The 18375-nt window shown below is 39.9% G+C and overlaps 1 protein-coding gene across 1 annotated transcript in view; it reads right to left on the bottom strand.

Moving 5' to 3' along the window:
• Positions 1–1050: 1050 nt before the first annotated feature.
• eng (endoglin) overlaps positions 1051–18375 on the bottom strand; it is a 33877-nt gene continuing 16552 nt past the window's right edge. Inside the window, exons 4-13 of the mRNA XM_088282059.1 lie at positions 16829–16942; positions 11667–11847; positions 9342–9558; positions 9162–9264; positions 8881–9073; positions 8481–8629; positions 7802–8032; positions 7573–7639; positions 4679–4789; positions 1051–3978 (exon numbers count right to left, since the gene is read on the bottom strand). Coding sequence (XP_088138185.1) covers positions 3815–3978; positions 4679–4789; positions 7573–7639; positions 7802–8032; positions 8481–8629; positions 8881–9073; positions 9162–9264; positions 9342–9558; positions 11667–11847; positions 16829–16942 — 1530 coding nt within the window. The 3' untranslated portion in view covers positions 1051–3814. The remainder of the gene's footprint in view (positions 3979–4678; positions 4790–7572; positions 7640–7801; positions 8033–8480; positions 8630–8880; positions 9074–9161; positions 9265–9341; positions 9559–11666; positions 11848–16828; positions 16943–18375) is intronic.

The following is an 18375-nucleotide window of genomic DNA, read 5'->3' on the forward strand; positions in this document are numbered from 1 at the left end:
AGAAGTCCAATTTTTATCACTGCCTATTATTCATAAGATGACATCAGAAAATTTAAAATAGAAAATGGAATTTGTCTGCTTCATGATCCAGTTGTAGTATTTCTGGACTCCAGTAGATGGCACTCTCTGTTCAACATTGGGCTGAGAGCACACTGACTTGCCATTTTTTAAACGCTTTATTTTAAACCAACAGTGCCATCGAGAGGAATCAAAAATACAACAACTGGTTCATGAAGCAAATTTGAAGCTTCAATCTCCCATCACTATCCATCACTAGTGAACAGAGATCTTCATTCGGAATCATTTCAATCAGAATGACAAAAAAAAAGTCTCCATGTTAACCCGGACTGACTTTCGGTGGGCACGAATGAAGCGGTTGTATCCAAAAATCCGCGCGGTGAAACTTCAGCGAATTAAACAAAGCAGAACCCTCAAACGGATTCGGCGTAAAGTTAGCAAGAGGCATATACCCGCCAATGTCAGCTTGTTTTAGATGTTAATTGAGGAAATTCGTAATATTTGAATTTATCATCGACAAACGCTCGTTTTTCCCCCTTTCATATCCCATAATAACTGTATGTAATCAAGATGTAATCTAGCGCAGATAGACATCTCTTAAATGTGCCAAAAGGTTAGCATCCTTGCTAACTTTAGTTCACCTGAAGGGCTAGTAATGTCTGCGGCTTACCTTTCATATGAATCGAGAGTTGGTCTTCTTTCTTGCATAGTTTGTGGCGGCCAAGCGAGGATTTGGTCCAGGTTTTATCCAAAGTTTGTATTTTTCGTTTAACAGCCAACCTTCATGAAACTGGCAACCTCCCCTCAAGATGAACCAAACTGGACCACTGTCCTCTAGAGGGCGACGTTGAGCTGCATGACAGTGCCGTATGTTCCACATAAAGGCTCGTGACAATTAAAGTGAAGCTTTCATTTGGAAGGAAACTTAGTTATTGTTTTGCATTTTATAATTATCTTAAAAATATATAATTTCGACTTCGTATAAAATGATGACATTTTATTCATGAAGTCATAATCACTTTATTCATGTAATTTTCATTAAAAAAAAATGTGTATTTCTTCACAGACAACATCATATACGGTCCATGGACTAAAATCTCAACAAATGGGCACTTTTTTTTTTTTCAGATGAATAGTGACTTTTAAGCAAATAACTTTACAAAAAAAAACATTGTCTATTTGGTCAGTGCCTTCATTGAGAGTTGGTCCCAAATCTTCAAAATGGAGGGAGAAAATAGTTATCATACAGTTGTACATTAAAAAAAAAAGATATAGACAGTACATACAATGGTTGGGAATATGGTGACGATATATTGATCCTGCGATTCTTCTATAATACATATTGATACAGGATGTGATGATTCATCAGCAGCACAATTTAGCTTTGTATAAACAATTTAAAGGAAGACTGGAAATCAAACAGTTTGATTTTAAAACATTAAAAACAAAAGGGACGACATTGCGTCGTCGCCCCTCCAAATATTGCACAAATACTCAAGTGGTGATTTGTACTGGCCCTTTCTGATCCATATTCACACAAAAACACAGAGAAGCACAAAATCACAAAACTAAGAGGGGGCGGAGCCTCACAGCTCACATTTCAGTGAAGAGGATTATTCAACCAATCAACACTGTCCAATGAAAAAAATTGCAAAAATCGAAAAATGTTTCAAAATGGACATATGGAACTTTGTTTTTCAATGAGAAAATAACGGCATGAATTTGGCTTGAAAACCAACTTCTTTGTCTCTTGACTTGCTTTTTGAGAAAAATTAATGCTAATTTTGTTTTTAGACAAACAAATGTGACTTTTCGTTTTAGCTGGAAAAGCAACAAATATGATGGGTTTTTTTGTTTTCCCCCCAGAAACAAACAATTGGACTTTTGTTTGTTTTTCGGGGGGGGGGGGGTATAAAGCGTATAACTTATTTTTAAAAGAAACAATTTTCTGCATGGAAGATAAGAAATTTGATTTGTTTCAGAAAAAAAATGACTGAAAATAATTTTGTCAAAACAACACACTTTTCTTTCTTTCCGAAATGACTTCCGCATGACTCTTAATTGGGGTCATGGGGGGTAATCAAATTAATTTGCTGCTTTTGAGTAAAACAAAAGTCACTGATCATATAAATTAGGGAGACGGAATTGTTGAAAGAAACCAGCGGGACCATCTCATATATGAATATAATACATTAAAATCACGTTATGGCGGGAACAGTAAGAGGCAAACTTGTAGTAACAGGAATTGTGGTTGGAGAAAAAAAAAAAAAAAAAAGAGGTTTAACATGGATTAACACCGATTGGATTTGCAGATTCTGTCCAGCAGCTGACTTTGAGGCAACATCAATGTTCTGTCCTCGCTGGGACAAAGTTGTGCTAACTTACAAATGCTACATTTCCGAACGTTGTCGATCAGATTGCTACTTTCGGAGCATCCAGAATCCTTCAGCGGGTGGTTCTTGATCCCTTTTTCAGCAAAAAAGTGAAAAGCTGTTTGAGGTGGCGATGGGAAATATGGAGAGAATTCTCTCTCTTGAGGGAATATTTTTAGCAGGGCTAATTGACGTTTCGCTAACTGTTTGGATGCAGTTAGATTAGGGTTTTTTACGTCTGCCTTTGCGCCTCATTTCCCGTCTCCCATAAGGCTGAGCTGTTAGCAGTTAGCATCAAGTTTGTCATAAAGGGAAACAGAAAATATAGACACGCGTTTTTCAGGAAGTGTTTTAGAGTTTTCGCTAACAGTTGGAACACAGCTTGCAGAACGACACTTTTGTTTGTCCAGCTCAGACTTTTCGCTTTGTAACTCGTTTCTAAAATAAGACCTATTAGTTATTAACATCAATTTGGTCAAAAATAATAATAATAAGATAAGCTAATAAAAGAGCTGTTCGCCATTGGTGTCAAATTCATTCAAAAGCAAAGGTTTTGCCAAATTATTGGACACAGCTAGCTAGATTTTTTTTTCTCATCATTAGCTAATATAAAAGCAGTTTGTGTTGAAAATCAAATTTGACAAAGAATTGGAACCATAAACACCTTTCAGGTAGTGTTGAGGAGCTTTTGCTAACCGTTTAGATGCAGCCAGCTTGTTTCTTTTTTCCATGTTTGACTTTTTGCATCATTTGCTACCAAACAAGCTAACACAAAATCTGTTAGCGACGTTGCAGCAAGTCGAAATACCTGTACATTTTTTTTTCCATGTTGGTCATTTCACTTCGTCTCCCATCGAGGAGCAGTTTGTTGTTGTTAACAGTGAATATGTCGTCGAGCACAAGCGAAAATCTGGAGACAGCTTCTCGTTTCAGGGTTTCGCTAACCGTTGGTACGCAGGCAGCTAGCCTTTTTCCACGTCTGTCGTTTGCTTCGTCTCCCGTCGTCCCAACTTTGATTGCGACGGCGATCGCAACCGTCACAATTGGCGGAGGAATGCGGTGAATTTCCTGCTGGCTCTCGGAGGGGGGGTGGAGTGGACAGAGTTTGTTTTTCCTGTTGCTGGGAGCCAATTTGTTTTTCTTTTCCTCTTGCCCTCTTTAACTTCCTGTCTGGAAGCCGCACTTTAAAGGGTGACCGTAGAGGTGAGCGTCACACGCCATCCATTAGGCACCGCCTCCAGCCGACAATACAAACAGCGCGATTGCATCAATTCCAGGCTTGTATGTCAAAGATGACGAGTTTAAAAAGAAAAGAAAAAGGGATTGGGGTGTCTTAATTGGGAGAGGAGGAAAAAAAAAACTAAACTTTAAGAGGGGCGGGCGATTCTGTCTCTGCTGGTGGTAGCGGTCCGCTCGCCCTAATCTCATGCCATGCTGCTAGTCGGCGTGCTCTGAGTGCTTCCGATGCTCGCGTTGGCGCTGCTGTTCTCCGAGGCGGAAGGGTTTGACGATGCGGGCTGCTGCTTGGCTCCCGAGCAGGGACAGCTGGAAGATAGGGAAGAGCCCATGTCCAGTCCGGTCGGGTAGCCTGAATGAGAAGGACAGAACGTTATCGAGAACAAGAATTTGTCATTCACTCCAAACTTTCTCAATTAAGGTTTTCAGCTGCTAATTGTCCTACTTGCAGCTTTGTAGTCTTTTATAGTTTTTTTTCTCCATGTATATGTGGCTCCAGAGTATAAGATGCAGGACCAGCCAAACTCATGAAAAAGGTTATAGTCCGAAAAAACGACGATTATATTTGTTTTTTTGAAACTAGTTACTTCAAGGAAACAAGATTTTTTTTTCTTGCCATTTTGACTGAAAATACAATTTTGATTTACGTTTGGGTTAAACAACAAATATAACAAATTTTCAGCTGCATCTTCCTTTTTGGAAAAAATCATTGTCAACAAATCCTTTGAGTGGAAAAATAACAATAGAATTAGATTTATTTCCAAGAAATAAATATATATGACTTTTCTTTGGTATTTAGAACTTTCCAGTAGGTAGAAAAAAAATATCCTTGTTTTTTTTCCATAAAGAAAAAAAATAGAGCAATTACGACATGTATTTTCTGGTGTTAAAAAAAAAATGCAGATTTCAATATAAAAAAAACCTGCAGTACCATAGAAAAGGTTCAGGTTGATTTTCAGTCGCTAACCAAAGGGCGAACAAACGAATACTCGCTCAACGAGTCAAACTATTTATGAAAGCACTTAGTAGCATCGTTAAGCTTAGTGGCCTACCTGTTTTAATCTTGATGAACCACAGCGCTCCAATTAGTAACACTCCTATCAGGAAGCCTCCGAAGGCGATACCCAGGATGGCGGGGAGGCCAAAATCAAAGCAGGGAGTGTCTGAAACATACAGAAAAAAAAGATATGATGCAACCTTTCAACATCAACGACAGCACTGAACCTTTTCCAAACGTCTTCAGCTCTATTGGTACACACACACACACACACACACACACACACCAGTATACTATGTTGACAGTCACAGTGAACACCCTGGAGGCAAAATGTGGCAAACGTGATGTCAGGCTGCCAAAGTGAGTTTTATTCCAGCTGCTTCAATGCAGCTCAATGGATTCACACAGCTGAACAATTCAAAACTGGAAACATCAGACTCAGTTAGCGCCGACGCAATGCAGATGCAATTTTGTGACAGAGAGCCAATTATATTTGAAGTAAAATGTTCTATGCGTCTTTGCTTAACTGAACATGGCATTCTAAAATCCAACCCTTTTTTTTTATCCATCACAGGGGGTGGCCCTGAGCAACCGTGATGTCATTTTCAGTCGACAGCAAGTGGCAAAATGGCCGCCCCATCACATGGATAAAAACGGGTGGATTATTCTGCTTAACTGAAATTCCTCAAACACAATATCAATCAGAATTGTGTTTAAAATAGTGGGGTTGCATAAAACATATTTCAGTGAAGACATTTTTGGTGCGGACTTCCCCTTTAAGATTAAAAAAATATAAATATATATATATATATAAATAAATATATGACTTTTTTTCAATGAAATATGTCAGTGGAAAAAATATTTTGCCTCTCTCTATTCTCTATTATTGCCTTCATTGTCTTTCTGACAAAATAAGAGGGAAATGGTTTCAGAAACTTAAAACAATTTTTGATTATTTGTGTGGGGGAAAAAAAAGGATATTTTTGACGATGAAATTTATAGGTCATGCTCATTAAAACCACACTGCAGGACATTTGTGCCGAGTTTGCAAAATTAACATAGACTCGACACAACAGTTGTTGGCTGCTATTGTGCCTTCTTGTGGATGCTTGGTGTTACTGCACCCAGAGAGACCAGTCAGGAGAAAGGAAATCAGACTAAATAAGGCCACAGTGACATCAATCGTCTGTAAATTTATGGCGGTGTCAGTTGGTGCGCTTTGACGGCAAAGCTGAACAAACAGCAGCAGGAAGCAGGAGCAGGTGGAAAAGGATGACATGACAGCGGGCCAGCACTGTGACGCTAACTCCTCAATTTCTTTTGGGTGTTTTTCTTCGTTTTATGTGCGAGTGTGAGAAACAAAATACTTTGGGGATTGCTCATTTTTTGGGGGGGGTGGAAAACAACAAATACATTATAACTTTCCAAAGTTGATTTTAAAAGCTATTTATGAACTTTTAAGCCATTACAAAATATATAAAATTTTACAACAGCAACAATTCGAAAACATTTGTTTTTAACCTTTGAGGACAAAAATAACTCTTGCTTTTGGGGGAAAAAGAGCTAAAGGATCGCTTTGCACTTCCATTCTTTGAAAAAAATAGCCATGACTTTTAAAAAATGTTTTAACCAAAAAAAGCTCTGGGGAAAAAAAAAAAAAAAACGGAAAAAATTTTGCAGTTCATAATAAAAAAACAGATGAGATGTTTTTGAAAAAGAATTAAAAAATAAATAAATAAATAAAATAATTTTAAAAAAATTATGTTTTCTTCGTTTTTTTTTTTTTTTTTACAAAATAGTACCAAATCCTTAAGTAATATGTATGACCCGAAGGAAAAGACAAAGTGGGAAGTGGCCCAAAAATTACAGCTTGCCCTCTTTTAATCAGCCTCCACTTCCTCGCGTGATTCCACCGCTGGAATCATCTAAGTGTTTGTGTGTGCTTGAGTAATGGCCGTCCAGTCGGCCGACAATAGCTGGAGGCCCAGCGCCCGTGTTTGGACAGCGGCATGGTCAAAACCCCCCCGTGGAAAACACAAAGGGCTCCGGGACGCGTCCCCTGAGAGTCGTTACTTGTGATTGTGGCCACAAGGTCAGGCTGCAGTCCTTCCTAGAGGACGACCGCCCCCCCCCCCAACCACCTCCACTCGTCCCCTCTCGGCTCCGCACCCACTTGCAAGGCGGCATCCTGAGTTCACTGCTATGACGACCGCCTGCACGCAGTTTCTGGTGCACTCAAAGAAACAATAGCCACCCAAACTGCAGCCAATATTGAGGACACAGAGAGAGAAAGCCCCACTGGCACAAGTTTTCCTAATGTACAACTGCAAGAATAATAATTAAAAGTAGTGCATTTGCAGCGTTTCAAGTGTAAACAACAAACACAAAAAAAAGATGAAAAATAATAACATCCAAATGGAAAAAAAAATATTGAAAATATGGAAAAAAATAAATAAATCTTTAAAAGAATGAAAACTAATATATAAACAATAATAAAATAAAGTAAAATAATGTTTCTTTTGGAAAAAAATTAAATATGTGTAAGCTTCAAAAGCAGACCTTAAATGGATAAGATTATTTTTCGAAAATTAAAATAAAAATAAATAAAAAACAAACATTTTAAGTAAATTCACAGCTTAAAAATAATCAGAATAGTAATACTGGCTTTGCAGCAGTCCTATAAAAATAAACTATGATAAAAAAAAACTCTTGGCCGTGTAAAATGACAACATGTAAAATAAACAATACAAGTACACATTTTTCATTTTAAGTAAATACATTTTTTCTTTTTTTAAAGAAAACTATCAGGAGAAATGTATCCCCGCAACATAAATACACGTGGTCGGCCACATGTCTCGCGGAACGCTAACTGACACGCAATATCATCGTTAATAAGGGTGTAATGAAAGCAGCGAGTAGAACAAATGTTGGAGATTAAGCTGAACTCACTGAGTGTTTGTTGACAAGGCTGGGTGACCTCCAAGTTCCTTTTCACTCGTCCTCCATCGCCACATTTCTAGTGAGCAGCAAAAGAAAAACAGTTGACGGAATCGCGAGCCCAAATCCAGCCCTGGCATCCGCCACGTTGCTCATTTCATACAAGAGATTTAAGAAGCGCTCACGTCTTTTGCCGTGATCGCGCTTTTTAAAAACGTCGAGCGTCTTTTTGAGTCGTTACCTCGTTGTAGCACAACTTGACAGAACATTCCAGATCCCAAGTGGCGGAGCTGAGCTCCTGCAGCTGATCCAAGGAGAAGCTCAATCGTGTGCTGTTGGGGCATACGTTGGAGGAGCAGAACTCTGGTATGAAGCGGAGCTCCTGGACTACGGGGCAGGAGCCCTTGGAGCGCACAAAGCAGCTCATCACTTTGATGGTCAGGACAATGTCTCCCAGCATGTGGCCCGAAATCTGACAAAATAGCAAAAAAAAAAAAAAAAAAAAGACCATTATGACATAAACTCATTTACTACCATTGACGGATAAAGACGTCAAATTTTTTTTTTTTTTTTTTTTTACTCGGCTGGGAGTGAATGGCATTAAACAGGGGGGAAATAAATAATGAATTGCATATTTCAGACTCATTAAAGTGCCAATGAAATAATTGGTTCGTTTAGTTAATTCTTAAGTTAGTGAGCTAGAAAGTTTGTTTGTTAGGGAGACAAGGAAAAAAAAACTACCCAGCTTTGTAAATTCCCCCCCGCCCAAAAAAAAAACAAGGTGACAAGCCACAACATTCTCGTCAAGATCAATCAAAGCACGGCCTTGGCAGAGGTCCGCACTCCTCTAGGTGCCTTTGCAGCTCTTATTGCAAACTACAACTTCATTTCGACGGTCCGGGACTTGTTGTTAGTCCTACCTCGGCATAGATTTTCTTGTCGCACTGCACCGTGGCATCGGGGTCCAGTGGCGAGCGGTAATCAGGCGAGGTGTAGAGTTGCATCAGCAGAGGCATGGAATGAGGCTCCGCCGTCGTTGACAGCACAGCTTCAGTTACTGTTTCTGTCGCTGAGGCGCAGACACAGCGTGTATTACGCGATATTCAGCTACAGGAACAAATTTTGGTCGTTTTTCCTTTGGATAGGCACACAGTTGTAGTTACTTCAGCCTATCAAGTACCAGCCGCGTAATTGACAGATTTGAGTCGGCGGGCGAACGGGCACAGCCGGAAACGTCTTTTTCTGACGTATACACAAGAGCGTTCGTGGTCCTATAAGAATTGAGGTCCATCAGAACGGAGGTTGATCGATTTTCCTTACCTGCCGGGCTGTCTCGACCAAGCACCAGCAACAACTGGGAGCCCTCGGGCTTTATTTCCGTGTAGCTGGTGAAGGTGTCAGCCGTAAAATAATCCAGAGCCTTCCGCTGCACGTCCTCGGCCTGGTCGCTGCTCAGCTCAAACAAGGGCTGAATTCTGTGGGCCATGGCAGGCAGCACAATCTCATTGTTGGACTGGAGAGGTGCGGAGGCAGGCTCAGTGAATTAGTCATGACACAAGTAGCGTCAATACATAATGCAAGAGGGGGGGGCTGAGACTTACGCAGAATTTGGTGTGCTGCGGGTTGAGGAAGGTCCACGTGGTGCCACGAGGCCCCCTCAGGAGCACGCTGGACTTCTTTGTGTCCACGCGAACTGACACGTTGCTGAAAAGCCCAAAATGAAAGATTGAAGACGTTTCCACTTGGGGAGGCGCAGAGCAATCTATTATTTCGCTGCCTACCGAATATTGGCATCCTCAGGGATATTGATGATGTGAAGCTCCGCCGCGGCGTCCTCGTCGTTGGCAGTGGGGCCGCGTCGCTGCTGTTTCTCCGGCTCCCGTGGCGGCGAGCAGGACTTGAATGAAGCCGTCAGGGATGCGGTTTCAATCATCATGAAGTGCTTCTCGGATGGATCTTCGCTGCGGAGCACGCATTCCCGGGAACCGCCTTTTGTGCCTGCACAAGTTGCTTGTTTTGAAATTCAGGTGCGCTTATTAACATTGCGGCAAAATAAAAACACGCACTGCTTGGACAATTCTTGATGTCATAGAAGAGAGATAAAAAAGTTGTCATTGATGAGTCAACGAGGACGAAAATATTTCATTAACACCTCCTTTTTTTTTAATGACGATAACGAGACCATGACGCGCGACGTGAACGAATTTTCAGAGACGAGACGGGACGAAATTGTTAGCGTGTGGTCCGTCGGCTCTTCACATTTTTTTTTTACGTCCCTTATTGTGCATGTAATCTATCTTTCAAAAAATTGCGATCATTCGTTTGGCCACGCCCACCACGCGTTGCACACACCCGCACACCAAAACACGAACACGTCTGCGCTCATTCGTCTCAACTCACAAACATTTTCCTTTGACAGACGATGGCCTAACAGACTAAAACATTTCAGGTTTTCATCAACAATTTACGAAAAATAATTTTTAATTTAATTTTTTGTGGGAGTTTCTGTCAACTAAAATTAGACTTAAACCTTTTTGTGTTTTCGTTGACTAAATCTATCACCAATCGGAATAACTTAATGTGACGAAAACTAATGAGCATTTTCATCCAAAAAACTAAGACTAAATCTAAAACGTCTTGCAAAAACAACACCGGTTTGCAACAAACTCATGAAACCATGTTATCGTTAACTTAATACGTATTATGCTGCGTAAACAATTTTTTTAAACTTTTTGCAAGAAAATCATTTTTGCAAACACAAATGCGGACATATTAAAAAAGCTTTTAACAGCAACTTCAGTCTTAAGGAGGCGAGCGTGTCAGCGACTCCAAAGATCCCAATCATCACTTACACCTCCTTTATTATTCCGTCTGACTGTCTCGGAACGGAGACACCGAGAATCTTAAAGCCCACCGCTGCTTAATATGTATTTTCCTGTTGATACCATGCGCGGCGTGAATTCCGAATCTCGCTCTCGCTCTCTCTGGGGGAACTTGAATTTCCTACTCGGCTCTACCCAGCATTCAAATCCACACGCAGACACACAAGGAAAAAGACCAACAACTCCCAGCACAGGTCATGGTACATTAGAAACAGTCCCTGCTGCTTGACTTTCCCCAAATCCTTCTGGAATATAAATCAATAACACCACAAAAAGTTGAGCGACGATTTCACTGGACTGCCTCAAACTTTTTAATGAACGTATTTAATCAAAAAGCTAAAGTTATCAAATTCATTGTGGACAAAATCTCAAAGGTTAACATGGAAAAAAAAAAAATATGAACAGAATGCGTCAATGTAGTAGTGAGGATGTTTGTTCTTATTATTTTTTTTTTGTTTACTTTGGAAAACAATGACCAAAAATTGTTTATCATTTTTTTTTACTTGTGAAAAAACAAACCAGGAACTGAATCATGATATTTTATTTTTTTTTTTTGCACGGTCAATCTAACAAAGTCTATTTTTGAATAAGGATGTGGAAATTAAAACGTGTTTTTTTTTTTATCCGATTCATCGATAATTGACAAAATGATTGTCAAAATAATTGATAGATTAATCCAAATAATTAGCAGCAGGCATAGTTTTGAGTTTAGAATTAAAAGTGGTAACTCATTCACTCCCATTGACGGCAAAATACGTCAAAGATTTTTTTTTTTTTTTTTTTTTACTCGGCTGGTAGTGAATGAGTTAAAAAGGAAAATTATATGACACTTTTTCCCCCAAGAGAGGTTTTCGCACGGCATAATCTATTACTTGCAAGGAATATCTACACTATTAACGCCGGCATAAATCACCCAATTGAAGGCTCATATTCATCGCCGTGTTTAAATCCAGGTGGGGACTCATGTAACACGATCCCTGCAGATAAACACCAATATAATGGAGAGGAAAAAAAAATGAAAGTGGATGAAAAAGCATCCGCCAGCATCGCCAGCATCCACCTGAATCCGTGTCGGAGCTCTTCTGTGGCTCAGTTCGTCTTAAGGAGGATTTGTTGGGGAAATGATTGTGTTCGCACGGGCGAGGGCAACCCACTCCTCGACGCTTTTCATTCACCTTGCTGTCACGGGAAAACAACACGTACGACGAGGAATGGCATCCTCACCTTCTGTGGGTCTGGAGCGCAGCTCTTTAAGATTTTCCACCGTGGTGAAGGAGGTGACACCGCCGAATTTACGGGTGGCCCACCTCACCAGCTCCTCGTGCTCAACGGGGAAGTCGACGGCATGGATGTTGCTGCTGCGATTTGCGTTGGTGTGCAGGCCCAGTGTCGAGCCGTTACTTTTCTATAAGGTGGAGAAAATAAACGAATGAATAAATATACAAGGATACAAATATTAGCTGGTCGACGTGTCTGGCAGCAAGACACTTTGCTACGTGCTCTCAATGGACCTCATTTACGAACCGTAATTAAAAAGTTAAATGAAAAAGAAAAATAAGATTGGGGTTAATCTATGAATTTTTTTCTTGTAATATTACGGACTTCTGCGATTGGCTGGGAACCGGTCCAGGGTGTACACCGCCTACTACCCGAAGGCGGTCGCGATACGCTCTAGCACATCCGCGACCCTTGTGAGGATCATCTGATCGGATTATGGATGGATTACTGACGGTTCTGAACAAATCATCACAACCGATCAATTTATCGGTCACTATGCCCATTCATTATTATGGAAAGATCATGTCATGGACAAACTGTTCGTGTTTTGATGAAAAAAACAAAAAACAAAAAAAAAAACAATAGCAAGCATGCTGAGGTCATAGTCGAAAGCCAAAAAACGGGCAGTGGAGTGTCACCATTGTTTCTATTTCTATTCGCCTGCTGCATTCCCAGCCTTTTTTTTTTCCATATCAAACATGTTTGTCTGCCCCACTCTCTCGTTTTTCCTCATTCACTTATTCCTCGCCTCCGCCCGGCTCTCCTTCGAGTTCTATTCTCCCCTTAGAAAAGAAATGTTTATTATGGTTAAGCGTCCACGGGCCCCGTTGCACAACCCCCTTTGGAGCCAAAGTCTTTCCTTCGCTTCCTGACTGGGGCCAGGAAATGGGACCTTTTTTAGCTTTGTGCGTCACCATCGTCGGCTGGAATCTGGCTCCATACAAGGTATAAATATATACATCCACACGGCGGACAAGACACTGCCGCTTCCGCGTCTGACCCCATGGGAAATAATGGTCTTTATTTCTACATGAACTTGTAAGCAAAAAATAATTTTTTTTTAAATAAATAAATAATATATTGAGCATTAATATCCATTTGGGCTTCAATACTCATTCTCATTTTATTTAACTAATTATTCAATTCATAATATTAAATTTATTACAAAACGCAACCCATTCGACATGCCGTCTAAAATCATCAATTTTGTAAAAAGCCCCCAAAATATAAGAAACAAATGTTTATATTTAATTTAATATTATTTAATGTTCATGTACTGTAATCAACATTTGCTCAATCACATTTTTTTTTCATCAATTTTGTACGGTCCTCAGAGGATTAATTTAAAAAAAAAAAAAAAAAAAAAAAAGCTCCCCGCCTCAACAAGTTCGCTGTGGTATTACAACGTTATAATCGTAAATTTGACCTATCTACATTTGTAATAAATCAGTTGTTAAAATGAAGTTTTTGTCAACATCAGCACCTACTCGCAAAAAGTCTTTTTTGTAATTCAAGACTTGTCATCAAAATCATCAATTATTTTCAAACGGTGACAAATTGTCATTGGTGCATTCACCACTTTCACTTTATTGTTACGGCTCTTTTTTCTTTTTCTTTTTTTTTTTTTTTAAAGTCACAATGTGACTTTTCTTTGTTTTTTTGGATTGAGGACAGACAGAGCACAAATGATAACAAGGTCAGCATTTGATCCTGAAAGAAGGAAAAGTGCTGAGTCTCCCAAATGACTTATCTTTTTGGGGCTTTTGTGTCAGCGTAAGTCGCAGAGGTCGCACGTATACGGTATGCTCGCACACAGTCGCTTATTCGAGTGTAGCGCACCGAAAAAGAAAGAGCGCTGAAAGGCGAGCCGGCCTGCAGGGAGTCATTGCTTCTTGTATGACTCTTTCACTGATACACAAACCCAAAATAGCACGTATGACGGGAAATCGCCCAAAAATAAAAACGGGGGAACTCCAGTCATGTTGCAATTTGAAAGAAGTGAATGTTTTCAGCAGCGGATTTCAACCTTTGATTTGAGTCAGTGTCATTTTAAGTCGCAAGTTGAACTTCAAAGAGATTTTTCTTAACTCATTTACTGCCATTGACGGCTAACGACGTCTTTTTTTTTTTTCCACTTGGCGAGTAGTGAATGAGTTAAATTATATTAAACCCAGAGGAATACAACTTCATTAAAATTTCCCCAACCCCAAAATAACTTATATAATATACAATAACGTTAATCTAAAAAAAATTACTGCAATCGGCATGATTTCAGATATTTTTCTTTAAATAAATTAAAAAAAAAAAAAAAAAAAAAAGCTTATTCTTGAGTAATAGATTTTTATTATCGTATTTTTATCCTTCCCTGCGGGGGATGATCGCCAGCCCAAATTAGTCCCGGATAAGCAATCAATCTAAAAAAATCAATCTATTGCGCAATTAATTTACCAAATAAATTGTTAACCGTCTCACAGAATTTCAACTAATTCCACAAATGTATTGTCATTAATTATCTGCCCTATTCCATGTAGCTTTCTTTTATGCCCACAACATGAATTTGAAAGCATGAGCAACACCAATCGGTGTTACACATTCAGCATTTGTGTGCATTTGCCGCTGGCTGCGACCAAAAGTGCGGTGTTAACGTCCCGCCCGGCGTGAGCTGCGAGGGTGACCCTGAGCCAATCTGTCACAGACGTGACGCATTTCCGCTGATGCAGAGCAGCTGCTGTTTTCTGTGACACTGCACTTAAACACTATTATCCCCCGGTGATGCGGCTCATCCCTCAAAACAAAGCCAAAAATTCAACAAAACATCCTACGGTGCCAGGGATACGTTGTCCAGACCCTCAGTCCGGCATGATAACCGTCGCGCTATCGCAAGACTGTCAGCATATTTGCCGGACTTGACATTTCTTGCAGCATACGCAACCGATCTCGATAGTGAGCTGCTTGTGTAATGTAAAAATAAATACGACGATATTCCTCATGAGAATTGTGGGTCATATTTTAAACAGTCGCTTTAAATGAGATTTCAAATAGAAAAAAAAAAAACGATCAAAAACACATGGTAGATAATTTCGATGGATGTTTTACAACACGGAAAAGAGGTGGAATCTCATATGTCAGATGATGTAATGCGTCGCCGCTTACTGATGGACAGCAAGCGATAGCGGCCGTGTTCTAGAGGAACAAGGACAGTGCGACACAAATAATCCAACAATGCACAGACTTCAACTTTATTTATACAGGTGTGGGCAAACTACGGCCCAGGGGCCACATGCGGCCCGTTAAACGTTTTAATCCGGCCTGCCTAACTTGAAAAAAATTACATGAATAAACCTTGTTAATGTTTTATTTTCTAAATACGGTGGTTTTTCAAAGACAAATATTTTGTTGTAATGCATTTGTTCACTTCCATTTAAAATGAAATGTATTTTTTTTCTCCGATAAGGTGAGGTGACCAAAACACTCCATGCATCTGCTCTTAGTCCGGCCCCTCTGTCAAATTTTAGAACCCATTGTGGCCCGCCAATCAAAACGTTTGCCCACCCCTGATCTAGAATAACAAACGGCAAACCCAGTGTGCCGTTACCGTCATAAAACTTGTTGGAACAGTTTGTTGAAGCTTATCTAGAAAGGAAGTGATATTTTAAAATCATTTCTTTTTTTTAATTTCGCCCCTGAAAACATATCTTCACAAGAAAAGGTTTGGGGACTGCTGTCTTTGTTGAAAAAAAAAAGTGCTTTTTAAAGAAATAACGATGTCCAAAATTCTAGATTTTTACCAAATATTTATGTATGTTTATTCTTGTAATATATTAATGTACTTTGGTTGGACAATATCACATTTTTCCGTAACTAAAAATTAATTAAAAAAAATAAAATTCAGAGAAACTTTAGACTTAAAATTAAAACTTTATTCTCCTAAATTATTTTTAACTTTTTTTCATATATATATATTCATATATATTCTCTCATCATTCATCTTTGGACCTTAAATCGAAACAAACTGTGCCAATCCTTTCGAGGTGTCGACATGATCTTGTGCCTATTTAAAACAGTCGCTAATGTTTCTGCATTCTCAAGAGCTTCAAATCTAAATCCAGCTTCCAGGCTACGTCTTTGATCGGGACCGACACCAGTAGCGGGATACGAGGTGGCAAAAAGCACATTTGTCAATCAAGAAAACACTTTGCAGTGCAGACAAAGTTCAGGCCTACAAAAGAAAAGTGCTTGGTGTGCAAAAGTGGAGGAAGGTACAACAGTGTGACATGACAGCACAGGGACTTAGAGCTGCTTCGCGGGCCAACAAACTCCAAAAAAAAAAGAAAAAACGCATCGCAATGAACAGATGGGCCAGGAAACGGGGGCCTCGTTTATCAAGCGTGTATGCGCATAAGTGTGCGTAAGGTACGGGATTTATCAATTTGGACTCCAAACACACGCACGCACAAAATGCAAAAATTAGTTCTTGTCACACCGTTGCTTTTTTTCCTTTTTTTTTTTTTTTGTAGAATTTAGAACCTGTTCTATAATTTTTTATATTGTCGAGTTGGAATGGTACGATAACGCACCTTTTTCCCCCTAGAAAATATGAAAATATTACATTGTCATAAAATGAGAAATTTACACTCCTAAAATAAGTTTTGTTGGTCCAAATATGACTAAAAAAGTTGTAGGGAAAAAAGTTAAGAAAGTAGATTTTTAAGAGCAGATTAATGTACGCTTTTCAAGAAAACTAGCCTAACATAACTTTTTCATTAAAAAAAAAAAAAAAAATCTGACGATGTTCCATTGAAACAATTTTTTTTTTTTTTATGATTGCAATTTGCGCCCAAGAGCATTTTGTCGCTTAATGGGATGACTGTAACGCAAAAAATGCTTTCACGTAAAAATAAAAAATATTTTTAAAAAAATAATAATTTTTTTTTTTTCACAGGACAGCAACGATACAGAGAAGAAAAGTGTCCTGAAGTGTAAATGCAGAACTTACTCAATGTCGTTACAGTCTGCTTGCACTGGGGACGAGTGAGGCAGTGACCCACCAAATGCTTTATAAATGACGGGCCCGTGTGTGTGCTCACCAAAACGAAAACGCTACTCACATAAATGTTAACGCCAGCGTTGATCTTGATGAGACCGTAGGCCACGTCCTGCGACGTGATGATCAGATTCATGGGTTTGGCGTCGGCCATATCCAGAGAGAACATCTTGGCGTCCTGACAGAAAATTAAAACAACACGGTTAACATTAACAGGGGGGGGTAGAAAAAAAGCCATTGTGCATGTTATTGCATCACTATGAATAATTAAGTCGAGCAATGCGTCACTTTTATATGCAAATGTTCCACTGCTTAAGCATAAGAATGTGATAATAACCCGTAATGCTTAGACGAGAGCTTCATAATACGGTGCTAACGGTCCTGTTGCGGGGGAGGTTTGGCACGAGATGAAAAGGCGGCCTGTGATTAGGGGAAGACGCTCCAGCGAAGCGGCATAAATATCCTCCCCCACCCGCGCTGTCAAAGCGTCCCGGTGAGAGTTACGGAGGAGCCAAGTAATGAGGCTCGCCGAGTGCACGCCGTGTTGCACAAACAAAGCACAACCTTGTGGGATGGCACAACATCTTTGGCGGGATCAATACGATGAATGGAGTGGAGAAACATACAGTGGTGATGTGATGTTAAAGGACACTTCTTGACACATTTCCATTCAAAGCAAATAGCGTTTCTCAAGCAAACGCCGCCTCCGTTCCCCAATCAGGACAAACTGTAATGACATCAGCTCATAAATGCGATCGCTGAAACGATGTTCAAGAGTCGCTGAGCTCCCTTTCCAATCGAAACAGCAACACGAACCAAAGCACGCCTAGCAGAATGGGCAAGGAGAGCGCCACTGCCAACTACTGGAGTGGATGTGCAATTACACTTTAATGTAGTACGGCGGGGGGAAAAAGCACGTTCCCCACCTCAGCATCAAAATATAAAACAAAATTAATTGAAAAAAAATATATAAAAAATTAATGCCATTGCTCCTATTGCCAGTTATTCATGATCAACACCACCATGCATAACTGAAATAAAAAAAAAAACTCCAATTAGGAAACCCCCAAAAAAAAACATCATTCACGCACAGTGATATACATAATAATAGGATTGCTGTGACGCTACGAAAACATCCGTCTGACCTTGTTAATGTACCAGGACTTGCCAACGATGCTCATTCATTGCGCAAGGGATCCACATTGCAATCGAGCCATTTCCCTCCTCTCCTCTCGCATCCTGACAGCGTCGACTCAATTAGCAAGGCTTCTAATTGGCTTGGAGGAGCGAGACGTTTGTTTGAAGTGTTAAAAATAACTTCCAGCTGCAGTCGAATTTGACTTAAACTTCTTAGCCGATGACGTAATCAGCCGAGGGTGCGACAGCTAGGCCGTGTCAACGCGTCTCCGAAACGCACGGCGTGCCAGTCACTTTCTCGGCGCGGATGCTAACGAGGGGGGAAAAAAATGGGCTCGCTATTTTTAACATTGTTGTACCGTGCGGAAAATGTCAAAGACAAATGAGAACTGGTGAGCTGCGTTATATGCTACACTTTCGGACTGCAGAGTTTGGCAACGTTGACATAATGACCGAAAACATGTTTTCCCATTT

This window comes from Idiotropiscis lumnitzeri, chromosome 18, assembly GCF_059441095.1.
Source record: "Idiotropiscis lumnitzeri isolate Australia: NSW breed Sydney's pygmy pipehorse chromosome 18, RoL_Ilum_1.0, whole genome shotgun sequence".
In the NCBI taxonomy this organism is placed as follows: domain Eukaryota; kingdom Metazoa; phylum Chordata; class Actinopteri; order Syngnathiformes; family Syngnathidae; genus Idiotropiscis; species Idiotropiscis lumnitzeri.